Below are 19101 nucleotides of genomic sequence, written 5' to 3' on the forward strand. Positions count from 1 at the left end.
ACAGATGTTGTTTCTAAATATGAAACCAAAAGAAAGCAGCTGTTTTCTAAGGGCACAATTTTGTGTGTCTCATGGCAAATAAACGCGATATACGTACACATCGGTGAGCGCGATTACCATAAATCTTAAGGTCTAGTTACATAAGTATAACCACCTACAACTACTGTATCAGAGTGTGCTTGAAACCATCAGCCGAATTGCCTTGTGCCTGATTGCCATTCGGTTGGCTCAGATTCGAAATCCATAGCATCAAAACATCAAATTATAGAAAAAGTATCTTCTGATAGTGGCCACCTCTTTGTAAGCAATATCAAAATCTCCGAGTGAATTTCTGCCAGCACTCAAAACGCACCTCAGTGATTTCATTGACCTTGCCAAAACTCGCCGAGTACACTTTCCTTGATTCAAAGTAAATTTATACTCAAAGTGGGTGCAATCGGTCAATAATTAAGTGATATCTCTCTTATAAATAAAGCAAATTACTCATATAAATGATGAACCCCAGAAAACAAATACAACTCATATAAAATTAAAGAAAATGAGCGGTGCCATACCTACTTTTGGATAAATGCGAGCATCTTGAAACGACTTAATAAAACTCGCCCAAATGTACATGTATTGAAGAAGAAGGTGGAAGAGGCATAAATTAACACCCCACCACATATTGAACACGTTACCTGCTTCTCGTCTTGGGACTTTTCGAAATCTTAGACCCAACTTCGTTACGTGCACTCATTTTAAAAATATAAATAAATTTGTTTCGGTTCTTTTATTCATTATTCATGCCTGTGATTAATTACGTATTGCTAAATATACTCATTTTGATAAGTTAGTTTGGACATAAATCCCAAAAATTTGGCGAAAATACTCTTAGCACATACCTCATACATACTTTTGACCTACAAGTGTTCGTTCTTGGTCCTTAAAGGGCCAAAGTAAAATTTTGTAAAATTAATTTAAAGCGAAAACAATTACAGTGGTACATTTTCGTTAAAACGCATTGCATTTTTTTCGTTTACTTTAGAACTGTTTTAAGATTACAACAATAACAACAACAAATATTCTTCCAAACTATTCGTTAAGGTAACAGTAAACCATCGTTGCATTTGTTTCTTATCTATTGCTTTGCTTTTATTGTTTGGAAGAATATTTGTTGTTGTTATTGTTGTAATCTTAAAACAGTTCTAAAGTAAACGAAAAAAATGCAATGCGTTTAAACGAAAATGTACCACTGTACTTGAATTATAGTAAAATGAGTTATATACTAAAAGATTTCCATTTTTTATTAGAATATTTCACTTCCATTTGAAATATATCTTTATTTGAATCTCGCTCAGCCTACTTACCTCGGTGGGGAAGAATCCTAAATATGCCACGACACCTCCAGCTAACAAAACATCGCCGACAATGTTGTTAATAGATTTGTGTAGGTTATGCGCCGCCTCGGACCAACGGGTCTTCTCACCGCCCAATCCACCGAGCAGCTTCTCGGCTCTGATAAAATAAAAACAATACTAGTAATCTACATACCAGGCAACTGGTTATCTATCGCAATTTACCGATTCAATTTCTTTTCACAATTATCGATTTCGTCCTCTAGACGTTTCTTTTCACGTGATTTTTCTGCGAAGAAATCATTCAGCTTCTGCAATTTATCGAGGATCACTTGCAATTCTGCTCGTTTCGCATTTAACTTCTCCATCTGTGAGGCTAAATCAGCTTCGGCTTCGGCAAGTGCTTGCTGTTTGGGTTGCACAATCTTTGCAACGCGATCATAGACGTCCATGGCACGAACCCACTTGCAAAGCCCTTCACAGGCAGTAGAGGCACTTTTGATCTTTTCTGGTACAAAATCGCGATCTGGAATATATCTAATGGGAGGAATAATGGTTTGATGAGTTTTCAATTTTTATTCTTTCATAAAGCAATTTTTATATCACAGCGGAACAGCCCAAATTGGCAAGGGATAATTTTTGGTGTGCGTAATACAAAGATAATGACTTTTTTCGAGTTTAGCTCAGATAAGAAAGATATATGTAACTAATTAAATCCTTGCACAAAGTTTATTACTTAATTAGGTTAGGTTATTCTTAGAAAATATGTGTATTTCGTAGATGGACACTTTGCATTAGCAGTAAAGTTGAATTTTTACGGATTACTGAAAAATATACTGCAGTAAGCAATACATTTTTACTGATAAACAAATTTGAAAATTGTTATGGATTACTGATTTACTTAATTTGTTGATTGTACATTGATTTTTAACTATCATTAGAAATTTTTAGTAATTGGAATTAATTATCAGCAAAAATTTACTGACTATTGCTATTAAGAATGCAGTGTTGGAGGTTGGAATATGCTTCATTTATTTGGAGACCTTGTCAATAATTTGCTATAACGAGAATAGAATGGGTACGAAATATCTGTCTTAAAAACATCCTAATATCTCTAACATTTTGTTTCTAGTAATATCTCTAACATTTTTGTTCTAGCTGTTGCCCATCCAGGGTAAATCAAGCGGAGAAAGTGCCGATGGATAGGTCACCTATGTTATCTCAATCGATTTTCAGGTGTAGGAAAATTTCAAAATGCGATATCTCAGTGAAAAAAATGATATTTGTGCAAACTCAACGCCATTTCAAAAAAGAAGGCTTGTATTTAAAGATGCTATCCTTTAATTTTGGTGAAAGAAAACATCTGCGAGGCTACATAACCTCAAATATGGGCAAAAACGGTGTTTTTTGCACTTTTAGGTTAGGATATCTCGAAAACTAGAACTGATAGAGCAATTCTGAGGCCAAATTTGGATTCAGCGCATCATAAACCTTCGAAAATATATAGTCCGGTTTCTGGGTCTGAGATGCTGTCGGCCTGTGTCATGAATAGAACGGAATTAATGGAGATTTATAGTCTCCGTCTTTCACGTATGTCTATATGTTTGTCTATTTCTGCTAAAGAACATAATAGAGTTATGAAAAGAATTCAAAGTAGAAAACTATAGGGTGGTTTTTCATTTTGACCTTTACACACTCCGCAGCCGTCTAGTTCATAAGTGTCCAATACAATTGACATACGAGGTGTGTTCAAAAAGTATCGCGTATTTTGAATTTTCGCAGATTACATATATTCGAATTTCGATTTTTTTGTGACCATATATTGGTACTCATGCCTCTCACTCATGCCGACCAGTTCGACCATTTTGAATGTTCAGTTGCTTTGCTTGCACGTGTTTCGGCTCGTTTTCGATGTTTATCTATTCAAAAAGATGAATCAAGGAACCTGTGTCAAATTTTGTGTGAAAAACGAAATTAAGTTCCCGGATGCATTCCGAATGTTGACTGAGTCATATGTTCAACAACAGACGAAGAAATTTATGAAGTGAAGAAAATGGTATTGGCCAATCGTCAAATCACCGTTAGAGAAGTTGCTGAGGACCTAGATATATCGATTGGCTTGTGCCATTCGATTCGTTGGTTTATGGCTATGACGTGGAAACCAAAGCTCAATCATCTCAATGGAAGTGCCGCACGAACCAAGACCGAAAAAAGCGCGTCAAGTTCGGTCGAATGTAAAAGTTTTCCTTACCTTTTTCTTTGATTGCAGGGGCGTTGTGCATCACGCGTTCTTGCCACAGGGTAAAACGGTCAATAAGGAATATTACCTGCAAGTTATGCGCAATTTGCGCGAAGCAATCCGCCAGAAACTTCCGGATTTGTGGAAGAAGAAATATTTCTCACACATCGTTGCTTGTGTGCGACTTTTTGGCCAAAAACAACACACTAATGAAACCACAGCCACCGTATTCCCCAGATCTGGCCCCCTGTGACTTTTTCTTGTTCCCGAAACTGAAGAGGCCCATGAAAGAACGACGCACAGTGGGCACTTTTCATGTAGACTGCGGCCATAAATCAATTTTTTTCACATCGTTCGATTTCCATGAAATTTTCAAAATTTATTAACAACTAATTAAGAATTGTTGTTTTAAAATTTTAGACCATAATCTTTATTATTTTTCTGTACACAGTATGTCAAAGTTAAGGTATGACAACATACTTGAAATATGGGAGTTCAAAGTGCTATATTTGAATGCTTGTTATTTACATATGAAACATCACACAACATTTCTAAAAATGCAATTCGTAAGAACCATTTTTCTTTATTAAAAATTACAAAAAAAAAAAAAAATAAATTCCTAAAAAATGGAAAAAAGTTGCATGTAGCATATATACAGCCCAAAAAAATGAACATTTATCATTTTCAAAGGACTAGAAAATATATTGCACCGCTGAGCACCGCATTAAGACTTATATCAAATTAAAGCTTGAAAATTCAGCTAAAAGTTAAAGAAAACAAGACATAGCACAGCTTAGCACAGCGATTTATACACAACAAAAACCACAAACAACCATGCGCGAAATTCACACTGCGCGCTATGCATATGTTTACGTGCAATAGTCGGAGCGAGTCTTGTCGCCAAAGCGAGTGGTGGGAGAGTAAATAGAATGAATTATGAAATTCAAAATTTGAAAAATTCTGAAATTGAGGTGTTTAATAGGAAATTTACAATATCACATAGTTTAGCGATGACGATGATAGATGGGAAAGTTGCTACAACTGTTAGTAAAAGTTCCTCTATGGCAGTTTGTTTTATATGTGGAGCAAAGCCCACTGAAATGAACGATTTAAATGCTGTGATTTTAAGAGAAAATTCAGCTGAATCTTTGAAATTTGGAATTTCTCCGCTTCATGCGAGAATTAAATTTATGGAGTGTATTTTGCACATCGCATATAATAAAAATTTTGCAGCATGGAGGACAAATGAACATACAAAAGATCAGAAGGAAGAAACTAAAAAAGAAATTCAAAGAAATTTTAGATCAGCACTGGGATTAAAAGTTGATATTGTTAAGCAGGGTATGGGTACAACCAATGATGGAAATGTTTCTCGAAGATTTTTTGAAAATCCAGAAACAACGGCTGACATAACTGGTGTTAATAAAAATTTAATTCACCGATTTAAAATTATTTTAAATACCATAAATAGTAGGAAACCTATAGATACCAACAAGTTCCACGTCTATTGCATGGACACTGCAAAATTATATGTAGAACTTTATGCGTGGTATTATATGCCCATTACTGTACATAAAGTTTTGATTCATGGCAGTAAAATTGTATCTGAGGCTATATTGCCAATAGGTATGTTTTCTTGCTATATTATTGTTTGATAAATGTTTATATTTAATCACAACTATTAATATTTTGTTTTACAGGAATGTTATCTGAAGAAGCTCATGAAGCCATGAATAAGAATTACAGAAACTGTCGGAAATTTCATTTGCGTAAAAGTTCCCGCATTTCTACGAATGAAGATGTGATGCATCATCTTCAAATATCATCTGATCCATATATTAATTCATTTAGAACAAAATTGCAGTTAAAGAAATTGGAATACCATGATGATGTAAAAAATTTATTAAAAGATTGAAAAAAAAAAAAATTTTATTGCAGTACTATGAAAAGTAGGCGTAAAAATGGTAGGAATAATTTGAAATTCACACCAAATATTGAAAACTTTTTAAAACGTAAATGTACCAAATTTTAAAGTGTGACCTAAAATTGTATGCCAGTTAGAGCATTTTTTAAGTTAGTATTGTATGGGAGGTGGTCGTAAGAGGGGGCAGATTTTTACAAAATTATTACCCAATATTAGGAATTACACAAAATACAAGTATACAAAATTTTGTTATTTTTTTTTTAATTTTATGGAAGTTATGGCTACTTTATTGTTAAGGTTGTGTGGGAGGTAGGCGTAAAAGTGGGCGGATTTTTTTGATTTTTTAACTAGAAGTTTAAAATGTCTTAAAAGTGATTTCTGCAAATTTTCAAAGTTCTAGAACGACTCCTTGTATTTTTGGCCGCTGTGGCACCACTGTGCGACGCTACGCTACAATTGGCGAGATAAAGACGGCATCGAAGGAGAAGTTAAACAAGATAAAAAAATGATTTTTTGAAGTGCTTCGAAGGTTGGGAAAAACGTTGCCGCAAGTGCATAATATCTCATTGGGATTACTTTGAATGGGACAAAATAGATATTAATGAATAAATGAATAATTTTTGAATAAACACAAAATTCGCGATACTTTTTAAACACACCTCGTATGACGCCATTTGCAAAAATTATACATTTTCCGATACGATGGCTAATTTTGTGCCACCTTATAGTTTCAATATACTTACACGTATAACGTGCATTTTCATGACAGGTGGGGTACTTTGTATTATTAGAACTTTTAAAATAACAGTCTAAACAGTGTTTTCAGCTTACTGAAAAATTGCGCTTTTGCAGATAGAGACTAGTGATTATATTTCCTTTATATGTTATTGAACAAATAAATAGGTTTAAATTTTTTGTAAATTTTTCACAATAATTAGGTAGAAACTGTTTTTAATATTTTAGAAACCAAAAGCCGCACCCAATTTTTGTTGTTTTTGTTTTAGTGCTATTATCTTTTTCCACCGGGCTTGGGTTATGATATTTATATACGACTTGACAAATGTTTTGGCTGGTTTTTGCGCTTTAACACGCTAGCGGCAGCAACCCAAAAGTAAATTGCAGTGGAAACGTTATATGATGTGCCTCGACTTCAATAGAAATAAATATTTTATACAAAATTTATGATTCACACTTACTTCTCTCTGATTTTTTTCATATTCGCCGGCGGTATATTATCTTTATCGAATGTTTTTAATGATTCCAGAAATTTCATATCGCCTATCATACGCATTGATGGTCCCCAAAAGTCCTCCACCATACGGCCGCTTGGATCTGGTTTGCGATCCGGTTTAAAACCTCTTAACACACAAACTGCCTCCAATGTTAACTTTACTGCGTATGGAGGATTTTTCATCGACTTAACAATGAATATATCAGCCGGCTTAAGAGTATTCAGCGCCTCTAAAGCTGCTTCTAGTGCTGGTATTGCCTCAGCCAAATCACTTTCGCAGTCATCTTTAATAGCTTGAGCAGCGGCAGCTGCCTCATTGGCTGCAGCTTCATCTGCGCCAACAACTTCCTTCTTCTTCTCGGCCTCCGCCGTTTCACGTTCAATATTTACCATAATACGTTCCGTCTCCTCGGAAAGCACTTTCAATTTCGGTTGCAAGTCGTAAAGATTCGCCTGCATTTCACCCACCTGACCCGCTGCAAAGTCCAATTTCTCTAAGCCGGTGGTGTAGCTTCAGAGTAGGTAAATATATGTAGTTAAAAAAATAAATCAAGTACAATTGCAAGCACACCCTCACCGGTCTCTCAACTTCGTAATTTCTTCCAGTTTGCGTACATAAAAGATTTTAAACGATTTAAGCATCTCCAAATAAGATGACGGCGTCACATAATTACGTCGCCCCAATTCCAAATAACAGCTGTGGTTAAATAATTTAAGGGGTATATATATTTGTAATTCGGCCACAGTTTACTAACTTAGTACTTCATTTCGTTTGACAAAGTACGAAAGCGCACACTTACCGCTCACTGGCATCGAAGACGGATTTATTGAAATGCATGACAATTTGTACAAGCTCCAATTCCAATTCACTGAGCACGATTTCCTCTACCTCTTCGCTTTTCTTTGTAGTATCTGATTCTGCGGTATCGACAGATGCTCGCTCAGCAGCGGCACCAGCACCGGGCTCAGTCTGCTCCTGTGTTTGACCCAATTTCATTGAACTGATAAAATATTCAGCAACACGCTCCAAGGCGTCAACCGGCCAAGGCATAAACCTGCAGATCGGATATTTATGTATATATTTATTTACATCCATACATATGTACAAATACAAATAGATGCATAAGGATATCTATCGGTGACTTTCATATACTACGAGTATAGTTGTGCCAAGCAAACAGGGTGCGTTATTGTGAGGTACGAGCACATCGCGCATCCATACACAGTTAGCTATTAAACAATTTAACCGAATTAATTTCGGCAACTGAAGTATTCTACTGGTAATTCTTAAACGACATGGGGAAATACAAGAGATGTGCGAAATTATTGACGGAGTAAAATGGAGCCACAAGAGAAGAAAATAATGTATAATAATAATCGCTAGGCAAAGGTTGTGATGAAAAATCAACTTAAAACACCACGACCTCCAGGAAGACCAGCAAAGTATTAGCACGAGTGCTGGGCGTCTGGATCCCGATCCGAATGCTGTAATGGCTATATTTTTATTTTAAAACAGTGGCATATTGTCATTTTTTTCGTTGAAAAAACAGAACCTACTCCTATAATAAAGATGAAGAAGAAGACAAATTGCATGGTTTAGTATAAACATCCTTCTAGTTCACTTTATAAAATATTATGAGGTTTTAGCCGAAGGTTTACTGAAAAAGCAATCAATGAAAGAAATGAGCGAACAGAGTGCGGTAAGACTAGAGAGAATGTCACAAAGTTATAGCTATCTCATTGGGAAGTATCACACCGGAAAGATTTTTTATATTTCCAAAATCTTTATTTATTTATTTATTCTATACTTATAAATAAATTTATAAAGTATATGTTGGGGCTGGGCAACTAAGGCCATATTGCCCCAAGGAAAACTGATTTACACTTCATGAAGTAAGTTATGTACACTAAGAGCGTCTTTAAGGATTTTCATAGCTCTTTCCTGGCTACAGTCTTGGGCTTTTGTTAAATTGATGTTTGAACGTTTTTATGAAGCTAATTGGGAAAAAATAATCTGTAATATTAAAATACTTGCTACATCAATTTTTTGTTTAAAAATTGCTAAATGGTGTAAATTTTGCCGTGCTATGCTCTCCAGAGGTGAGCTTTGACTAAAATAAGTATATACATATGTATATATATATATATATGTATGCACATTTTTTTCTAAAAGAAATAAATTGATTTCGAATTAAAAACTTAATTACAAATAAGGAGGCTCACAATAAGCTTTCATGATTTTTTGATGTAGAATTACCAGTAGAATACTTCAATCGCCGAAACAAAGCACAGAAAAAATTTGACCCGTCCTAATATACATACAAACATATATGCACCGCATCTTCCTCTTAATGGTAGGTATAACCAGAGCTATTGTAATAAAATTCTGAACTGCTACTAGTACGGTTTTGCTAATTGCGAAACATCTCTTTGTAGCATTAAACGTATTCAGATTGTGGTAGTATCAAAGCTGAAAAGTAAATGCATGCAACCGCTCCACGGTGTTAAAGAATATAAATGTTTCACAGCTGATAGTCTCTTATGCTAGTGCTGCTTGACAACCCAGTTTATGAAGGGTGATCTTTTAAGAGCTATAGGAAAGTTTTTCAAAAAAACACAAATAAAATTTAGAAAAATGCATGAAATTTTTCTTTAAATCGATAGTCAACAAGTTCATTGTTACGCGTGCTGTGTGGCATGTAGCACCGTCTTGCTCAAACCACATGTCATGCAAGTCAAGCTCTTGCATTTTGGGCAAAAAAAAGTTGGATATCATTTCACGGTAGCGCTCACCATTCACAGTTACGTTACGATTCGCAGCATCTTTGAAGAAGTACGGTCCAATGATATCTCCAGCCCATAAACCGCACAAAACTGTGACCTTTTCTGGATACATTGGAAGCTTTTGCAATTCTTCTGGCTGATCTTCACTTCAAAACCGAGAATTCTGCTTAATTACGTACCCATTGATCCAAAAATGAGCTTTGTCGCTGAACACAATTTTTGGATAAAAAAGTAGATATTCGGCCAACTTTCCAAGAGCCCATTCACCAAAAATTCTGCGTTGCGGTAGGTCGTTCGACTTCAATTCTTGCACCAGCTGTATTTTGAAAGGTTTCACATCTAAATCCTTTCGCAAAATTTTCCACGTTGTTGAGTAACAGAGGCGCAATTGCTGCGAACGGCGACGAATCGATAATTGATGGTCATCATTAACACTGGCCGATACAGCTGCGATATTTTCTTCAGTTCGCACCCTACGTAACCGTGTTTGTGGTTTGATGTCCAATAATGTAAATTTGGTTCTAAATTTAGTCACAATAGCTCGAATAGCCGCTTCAGTGGGTCGATTAAACTGACCATAAAATGGAAGAAGCGCGCGATAAACTTTCTTAACAGAACACGCATTTTTATAATAAAATTCAATGATAGACCAAACTTAAGATGTTTGACAGTGAAACAAAACACGAAACGTGCGTCAGCTGTTTAAACCACCTGTTTAAAAAGATAATAGCTAAAAAATCACCCGTCATAATAGTTATTAACATTGTATAAGCTTAATTAAAATATAAAAAAAATATAAAAAAATGTATCACTTTGAAATATAATGTTATAAAATTAATTCCAATAAGAACCCTACACAAAAACAAATATTATATACAATATATAAATATATTTCTAGTTATTATTTATTTTTTTAAATTATTAATTTTTTTTTAAACCAAGAGGACATCGATACATCAGTTGTTGTTGTTGAAATGGTTGAGTACAATATTTCCACTGAAATTATATTAATTAGTGACCACCTCCGTTTTACCAACACTGTCCTCGTGTGATGATGTCTTTTTTTTGTTTTGGTTTTTGCTTTTCAGTCAGATCTATTTAGTGAGGTCCAAGTATAGCAGCAAATTCTTTATCTCGATATCTGAGATCTCATTAATTTGTAGTGCTAAAGACTTTACTGCACATTTCCGCTTGACAGCTTCTGCAGATGGGATTGAAGGGGAATTTAAGTCTGGCTGCATGATCCCCTATTTTCCAATGACCTGTAAGGGTTGCAGTGATGCCTGAAATGTTTTGTCAAGAACACCCTAACAGGTGATTCGTCCTTTGGATTTTGTACGACGGCCATGTTTTTTTGTTGTATATTAGTACATGTAGTTAATTGCTTCCATCTTCTTTCAGCTAAAGCATGATAGTGTGATACAATGGATGCTTTTATTGTGTTCAGTGGGGTAGAGACTGTCCCCGCCTCTGCTATGTGTAGTGTCAAACCTTTTCTTGCTAGCTCATCAGCTATCTCATTACCCCGTATGCTCCTATGACCGGGAACCCATATCAAAGTAATTTTAAGCCAATGACTAAGTAGTTCTAGTTTCTGTCTATACTTTAAGATTAGTTTGGATGAAATGGAGTTGGAGTCTAAAGCCTTGATAGTTGCTTGACTGTCTGAAAAAATAGCTACTCTTCCACCAACTTCTTTGTAGTGTTTTAGTGATTTGCATGCTTCTCTGATCGCTAGAATTTCTGCCTGGAACGCGCGGACCTAGTCAGGAAGTCGAATTGACTGAGATAGGTTGAGTGGCTCCAACTCCCACACCACAGTTCATCTTAGAACCGTCAGTGTAGATTTCAATATCGTATCTTCCAATCACCTGCCCTTTGCTCCATTCGGCTCTCGGTGGAAAACGTACCGTGAAGTCTTTCTTGAAGTTAGACTGTGTAGTCTTATCTGTTTTTGAGCAGTGAGGGTCCCTGTAGGAGAATACACCATGTAGGAGATAACACCTAGGTATTTTGCCTGTTGGGTTAGTGTAAGACTAACGCCGTTCAGTTTTGGGGGATTACAGTTTGGTATCTTAGTTTATCTTGGAATAGCATCAGTTCAGTTTCAGGCCCAGTTGCTCAGTAATACCAGAGCTCCTTCCATAATCTCACTGATTGTGGTTGGAAACATTCCTCAAACCGATATATCAGTACTATACCCTATATTTGTAGATTTCAATACCAGTGGCTAACACGTAATGAGAATGGCCCTGTAAAATTATTTATTTTGATTTCATAGAAATCTGCGCATTATTGTTTTTACTATACACTCGTCCGCCATACCTACAACGCTCCATGCGAATTTTCAATTGCTCCAAGTAATGATGCAGGTATGTTTCTGCAAGTTACTTCAGAAGGCAAAGAAGCATCGTGTCGGCCTTCGCAGGTCAAATGCAATTAAAACTTGTTTCTTTTAATACAAATTGTATCTTAGGAAACAGGGAGAAAAACCTTCTGACAGATAATGCGTAATGAGCATTGTTAAGGAGGGGGACCCGTAACTTGTCCGTTTACAATTAGAGTATTTATTTCCCTACTACATATTTCACAGAGTTCAGCAAGAACATTATCATAGCATCACAGTTCGGGATGAAACATTGCTTCTATTACAACTCGCCGCCACGTCACTCGGCTATCAGCGTTTCGTTTGTTATCAGATATGCCCAAAGTCGTCTTCAATGACATCTATACATCGTTTTCTCGGCCGTTCTCTTCTTCTGTACCCTTGTGGAGTTGTTTCGAAGATAGTTTTTATAGCTCTATCGTTGCTCATTCGTAAAATGAGACCGTACCATTGAATCTTTTGCGCTTTCATGTACCCTATTACATTTGCATCCCTGAAAAATGTGTCTAACTCGTCGCTGTACCGAAAGCGGTAAGTACCGCCTTCAAGTCGTACTGGTTCATATATTTTCTTACAATCTTTCATTCAAGAATCTTTCAGCAAGAATATGAGCAAATAGCTAATTATAAAAACGTGCGGCACTGCCTTTGAAAGAAAAGGCTTCACAGTAGCAGCCACTCATGTTGAAAATAATTGCGAAGCTGTGGCCAATAAGAGATCGTTATTCGGCTCCCAGGGAGTTTGACAGAATCAGCTGATAGGCTGACGTAACTGGGGTAACGAAGCGGTTAGTTTACAAAAAAATATAAGATTGTGTTACTGGTATACGAAAAAAGTCAACCAATGACACTTCATTGCCACCTGAACAACGACTGATTGGACGAGTGTGTAAAATGCATATTATCGTGCAGGATTCGGGTGCCGAGTCCCCCGAGACAGGGCAACTGAAGTTCCCCTCACAATTTTCCTTTTCACCATAGTTGCGTACTATACTTCGTCAAACAAGCGTCGCGTTGTTTATCGAATTTTTGCAATCTGCTGTGGGAAAAAGATAAATGTCACCATTTTTTAACAAAATAACAGCAATTATAAGACAATTACCACCAGCCCAAATACTTAAATTACACCAATATCGAAAGCTTGTCGGTGCTTTCACTCATTCAGTAAAAGTGATAAAAAAGGTAGGAAAAAAATTAAATAAAACATAGTATTCTTCAATAATTTTATTTTTAGCAAATCTTTTTAATATTAAGAGTAAAATTAAATTTTATTGACTACCAGACAATTATCTATTTTTTTTTAAATTAATAAATATCTCATATGCATTGCTCTTGTTTCTATTAATCATACTAATTCGATCCCGTATACAATTTAGTAACGTACTAGTTTCCAGTGGTCAACATCGCGGTGTAAAATTCATCACATGATTACATGAAAAAGTGCATAAATGGCACTAGTTGGTACTAGTGATTTTTCTGAAGAGTCTTAATATGATTAATGTGTAGTGGTATTCCAAAGCTATGGCAGCTAATGACCAAACTGCCGCGTTGTACGGCTAATCAGCCAAAATGTCAATATTAGTGGCATTCAATTACCCAAATGCGTGGTAGTTGAATTCAACAACAATTTTTAGGATAGGTGAGAAATCGTTAATTTCGAAATAAAGTGAAACCATCGATTAAATATTTGCAATGACACGAAACTGTTGTTGTTTGCTCAATAAAATTGTGTCGCCTAGTAGGGGATTGAAATTCTGCACTTATTATGCATGTGAACGAGTATGTTATACGTACACACATACATACTAAAATAAAATAAATAATTGGCGCGTACACTTCTGTCAGGCGTTTGACCGAGCTCCTCCTAACATTTGTGGCGTGCGTTTTGATATTGTTTCACAAATGGAGGGACTTAAAGTTTTAAGCCGAGTCTGAACGGCAAATGGTTTTTTTTTATGAGTAGCTCTTTCAAAGCAGAAATACATTCGCAGGTTTGCCATTGCCTGCCGTGGGTCGAACGCTATTAGAAACAGATTTTTTTTCGTTTTGCTTTTTCATGCACGGAGATTCGAACATCGACACTCCCGAATGGTAGTCACGCACCAATGGTATATCATTAAAAGCCGGTGCCATTTGATTATTTTAGGCTCTGCTGCCTTTATCTAAATCTGAAGACTGAGATACAGTTATGCCGAAAGAGTTCATTGCGACACCATTAGTTATTTTAATTTGGATACAGAGCTTGACAATGAGGGTGACGATTATTGAATGATTATGACTGAAGTGAGCTTCAAGGCATAAGAAAACCCGAGTAGAATGAATTTAATCTTTCATCGTATGAACTTAGAAAAACTTGAAACCTTAATTTTGAAAAAATCGAACTATAAATTTGTTGGATGAAGAATTATGATACTTTAATTGCTATTGGCGGCCGCCGTAGCCAAACCGAATACATAACACCAAAATGAATAAAAAGTTTTTTCTAATAGCAGTCGCCCCTCGACAGGCAATGACAAGCCTCCGAGTGTATTTCTGCTATATTGTAGATCATCAAAGAATTTTGGATCACCTTAGCTCTAAGAATCGGAATTACCTTTTAGCATTTATATATGTACCTAATTTTCGATGGACTTAGGGTTTAGCAACCTGATCATTATTTATAATTAAATTAATACAAATTGTTCGTGCCTAATCCTCTGATGGGTGTTCGCGTGAAACCTTTCTCAAACTTGTGGCGTGCGTCCTGATATTATTCCACAAATGAAGAAACCAGAAGTTTTAAGCCGCCGTTTTTTATTAACGACAGAAATACACTCAGATGTTTGCCATTGTTTCCAGATTGGGCAGCCGCTATTAGAAAAAAACAGTGGGTTTTGAATTCGGGTCCTAACGTAATGGTAACCATACGCAAACCTATGTGTACCGATACGGCGGTGACCTGAAAATAGATATGTAAATTAGGAAAATTCTGCTTAAAATTTTAGAAAACTAACTTACCAAAAGCCCGGACAATTATAATGCAAATACACTACCTGAGAGCGAAATAGTTTTAGTTGAAAGTTGTGTTAAAAACGTTTTCTAAAAACCGGGTCCTTACCATTAGTATTGATATACTTACATATTATATATAAGTGTGGAAGCGTGATGTGCGTTATAAATATTTCTTGACTGCACAATCGATCGAAACAAGAATTTTGGTACTACTTATGCGTTCTTATGTGTACATATGTACTTATATAAACATACTCGTATATGCACTTGCGTAAATACAGTTTTGTTTAAATTGTTAATACTCACCAATCAATCGTGCAGCAGTTTATCAATGATGGATACATTCTTAAACGCTCCTTGAAGGAGTCACCAATCGGTGAAAATGCCAATGCTATATGTAATTGCTCACGTATTCTTTCGATGAAGTATGCATACATCTCTGCGGGGGAATTATCAATGTGTCTCGCCTGTGCGTCAGTCAACCCGCATTTGTGTCAAAAATTGCCCAAAGCGCAGGAGGCGAATCAATTTTTGTTGGAGTTGTAGTAAAATATATATAATATATATATATATGGATGCATGCGTGTGTGTATGTGTGTAAATATTTGTGGTTCCGTTGTGTGTAGTTGCATGTATTTTATTTGCAGGAAATTATCAGCAGCATCGACGTCAGTGGCAGTTGCAGAGCGTTAGCCAAGTTCGCAAGTAGGAAGATGCATCATTCAATAATGCAGTTGAAATATGAATTGATTGTGAGTCGCTCAACGATGTGGAGCAGAAGAGCAGCGCACCATTCCAGCGGGGCAAGTTGAGTGGCAGGCATGCAATGCATTCAGGACGGAAGATGTGCAAATGGAATTCCCACAGTAGTGTGAAGTGACAACAGCCATGGCAATGGCAACGGCAGTGGTAGTAGCGGCAGTAGCGGCAGCAGTCGTAGACAGAAATTCAGGATGAAGTCAACAGAATTATAAAGCAGGTTAAAGGAAGTTGAATTGTACCGGCCAAGCAAGTAACCGACATTTGTCATTCGATGGTCCGCAAATGACCGACATGGGAGTGGCAATAGGGCAGGAAGACGGAAATGAATGTGTTACCGGAAATATAGCAAACATGTTGCAGTATGTGTAGCAACAATTTGTTATTGTACAGTTTGTATAAGCAATTATTGTTGTTCTCAATGCAATTGCTGAATTTATATTTACTGTTTTTGTTGTTATTGCATTTATTTCGAACTCAAATCGAGTCGTAGCTTATTATTGTAATAACTCCCAAATGATGCGATTAAAGACTCTGTGGTAGGAGTAATAATAACTCACGTCAACAACTTCTGGTTACCAAAAATATTGCAAACACTAAAGACCCTTCGGTTAAAAAAATAGTAATAAAAGAAAAAATTTAATAATCCGACTCAATTCGAGTACAAGAAATTCTAATATCCATTATTTTCTCGTTAGATGGCTTCAGTGATCGATATCTCGCAAAGTATTGATTGTTTGTTCCATTCGGTGGTGGGTTACAGGGTGTTAACAATGGAAGTCAACAAAGAGAAAATTCGTTACATAAATAGCGAAAACAATGTTTCTTTTATGCCACCTTAAATACTCAATTAATTGAAGGCCAAGCGCTATTATTGTTATGACCAAAATGTTCCAGTATGGTGTGGATGTCTTGATAGGCCCATATTTTTAAGAGGAAGAGTCAGTTTATAGTGATCAATGCTACCAGATCGATTGATTTGGAAAAGTTGCGATTATATTGTCACCTATATCACTCGTTTTAACTGCACCCAATCGTCGCCATATTGCCCCGATTTTTGACACATCTAATGGAAAAAAGTGAAAAGGAACATATTTGTGCAACGGGGTCATGCATGGTATTCGTTTAATATTAGCCTTTGATTAAATGTTTTTCAAGGGCGACACCGTCCCCGATAAGTTGATGGCACCTGAACACAACGCGCATAGAAGAAACCCTAACTGGAGTATAAGTATCTACAGATCTGTTGCCTCTCGAGAAAGTCTCAGAGGCAAGTAGTAGCAAGTACTAGCCGAACTGTTCAAGTGTGGGGCCAACATTATTGCCTGTGCGGTACATCTCGTCATACAGACGTCACCATCCCTAGCGACTGGAAAGAGGGCGTAATCATGCCATTCCAAATAAGGGTGACCTAAGCCAATGCAAAAAATCCAGAAGAACTACAGTGGAGGCTAAACCAGAAACTTAGTGACCTAGATTACGCCGGCGACATCTGCTTTATGACTCACACATTAGCTGACGCCACTGCAAAACTTCGCTAACTAAAATTGCACGCGCATTCGGTTTTAAAATAAACAAAAACTAAGCTTATGAGGATACAAACAACAAACGCATTTCCTCTTAAAATTTTTTTTTCGTCGAGACACACTAACAAGTACAGGATACCATTAAGCCCCATTGTACTGCTTTCGGGTTCCCTTTTTAATTTTCTTTAAATCTACCCGACCTCCGAAGAAATCTGAGTAGATCTTGTAGTGCCAAGGAGCCAAGATGGTCGCTTCTTAACACATCAGTACCAAAGACCTCAAGCCTGATTCGAGCGAAGGCCGGGCAGACGCACAGAAAGTGGTCCGCCATCTCATCCTCCTCTCCACATGTCCGAAATAAAAAGACGAAAATGGACAAAATGGAAAATCGTTTTCACAAACTCTCCGCAGAGAAGGTGATAATGTTGTCCAAATGGCGTTTCAATGGAAACCGCAAGGAAGTCGATACAGAGGAAGCCACCCACGACAAATTTGGAGGCGCACAATCTCCCACGAGAGTCCTTCCCCCGCCACCTGAACCCAAATCAGACTCATAGAGGCGGACACAAATCGTGTGAAAACATTTGTTTTCGACCTATGTTCCGACTAGGAGCGATGTAATACGCATTATTGTCTTAAATCGATTTTTATTTTCATCTGAGAACGTCAGCTTTGCATAATTTATCAAGGAATATAAATAAAGAAAAAAAAAAACAAAAAGAATAGCAAAACAGTATTTGGTTAAGAATAATTGCACTGCTCATCGACCTGGCTTCTTTTCATATATATACATTATCCCCCTACCACCACTCCCATATATTAATTAATATGATTTTGCCAATCAATCATTCATTTCTTACTCACCAATTGCTTTGCTACGCTCAACATATTCTCCATAATTGCCGCCTTATCTTCCAGCTGATAGAGATTGGGCAAATCGCCAGTGTTAAGTATGCCATTGATGTCTTCAATGAAACCCTCGTCAATAGCCTGCAAAATATGGATGCCAGTATATAAAGAGGAAGAAAGAGATATGTGGAAGAAATATACAAGTCTACATTAGGAGAAGTAAAAAGTGTTGAATGGTTCCAGGTGATGTCTTTAGTGAGCCATATCTTCTAATGGATACTTATACGTGGCTTCAGAACACATTAATTGCTGCCCGTTGACCCGATTTAACCCTTCGGCAACAGAGCATTATTACTGACGATGGGTAAAATTTAACCAAGCACATTTACCGAAGAATGTTTTCATGAAATATAGGTCAAAAATGTATTATTTTATTTTTATTATTGTAACCTTTGCATTCATACTAAAAATCAACACGTTGCATAAAAATCCATTTAAAATTACTATAAAACAAGACACACAAAAAAAGAGCGGAACTAAGTAAAAAGAATATGAGAAAACAGAGCAATACACCAAATTTGCAGAGGATCTATCCATAATGGACCATCCACCAACTATGTAGGTACATATTTTACTAGTGGGAAACCAATTTGGGTTGCTGAGGAATCCAGTTTTGTGTTCATTCATTCTATGCCATGCCTGTCTAGTTATCTTACAAGTGGGCGCCGTGATCCATCGTGTGTGGTGGGCCACTTAGCCAGATCATGTAAAATAACTTTACACTCGACTGCTACTTTGTATGAAGATTTTGGCAATGCAGAGGTTTTATTGCAGTTTGACTGTCAGAGTATATAGTGATTGGCTGTGCAGAAGACTATTATGCAGTATTGAGGTGCTAGTGAAGATAGCCACTGACCCTGTTTCAAGGTCCGTAACGTTATCCGATTCACTTTTGTCTGGGATTAGCAAAATTGATGAGCATCATAATATAGTTTCCTATGTGCTCCCTAAAGAGACCCTTAGTCGCTAGTGGTATGGATTAAATTTACCAATGTAAGTATTCTAGGCAATAATTTGAA

General features: G+C 36.6%; 1 protein-coding gene across 1 annotated transcript in view; it reads right to left on the reverse strand.

The window, feature by feature from the left end:
• LOC129240368 (dynein axonemal heavy chain 3-like) overlaps positions 1–19101 on the reverse strand; it is a 321108-nt gene that overhangs the window by 78108 nt on the left and 223899 nt on the right. Inside the window, exons 44-50 of the mRNA XM_054876125.1 lie at positions 18038–18163; positions 15195–15355; positions 7529–7783; positions 7306–7425; positions 6694–7239; positions 1560–1871; positions 1347–1494 (exon numbers count right to left, since the gene is read on the reverse strand). Of these exons, the coding sequence (XP_054732100.1) occupies positions 1347–1494; positions 1560–1871; positions 6694–7239; positions 7306–7425; positions 7529–7783; positions 15195–15355; positions 18038–18163 (1668 nt within the window). The remainder of the gene's footprint in view (positions 1–1346; positions 1495–1559; positions 1872–6693; positions 7240–7305; positions 7426–7528; positions 7784–15194; positions 15356–18037; positions 18164–19101) is intronic.

The sequence above is a fragment of the Anastrepha obliqua genome, chromosome 3 (genome assembly GCF_027943255.1).
Source record: "Anastrepha obliqua isolate idAnaObli1 chromosome 3, idAnaObli1_1.0, whole genome shotgun sequence".
In the NCBI taxonomy this organism is placed as follows: Eukaryota; Metazoa; Arthropoda; class Insecta; order Diptera; family Tephritidae; genus Anastrepha; species Anastrepha obliqua.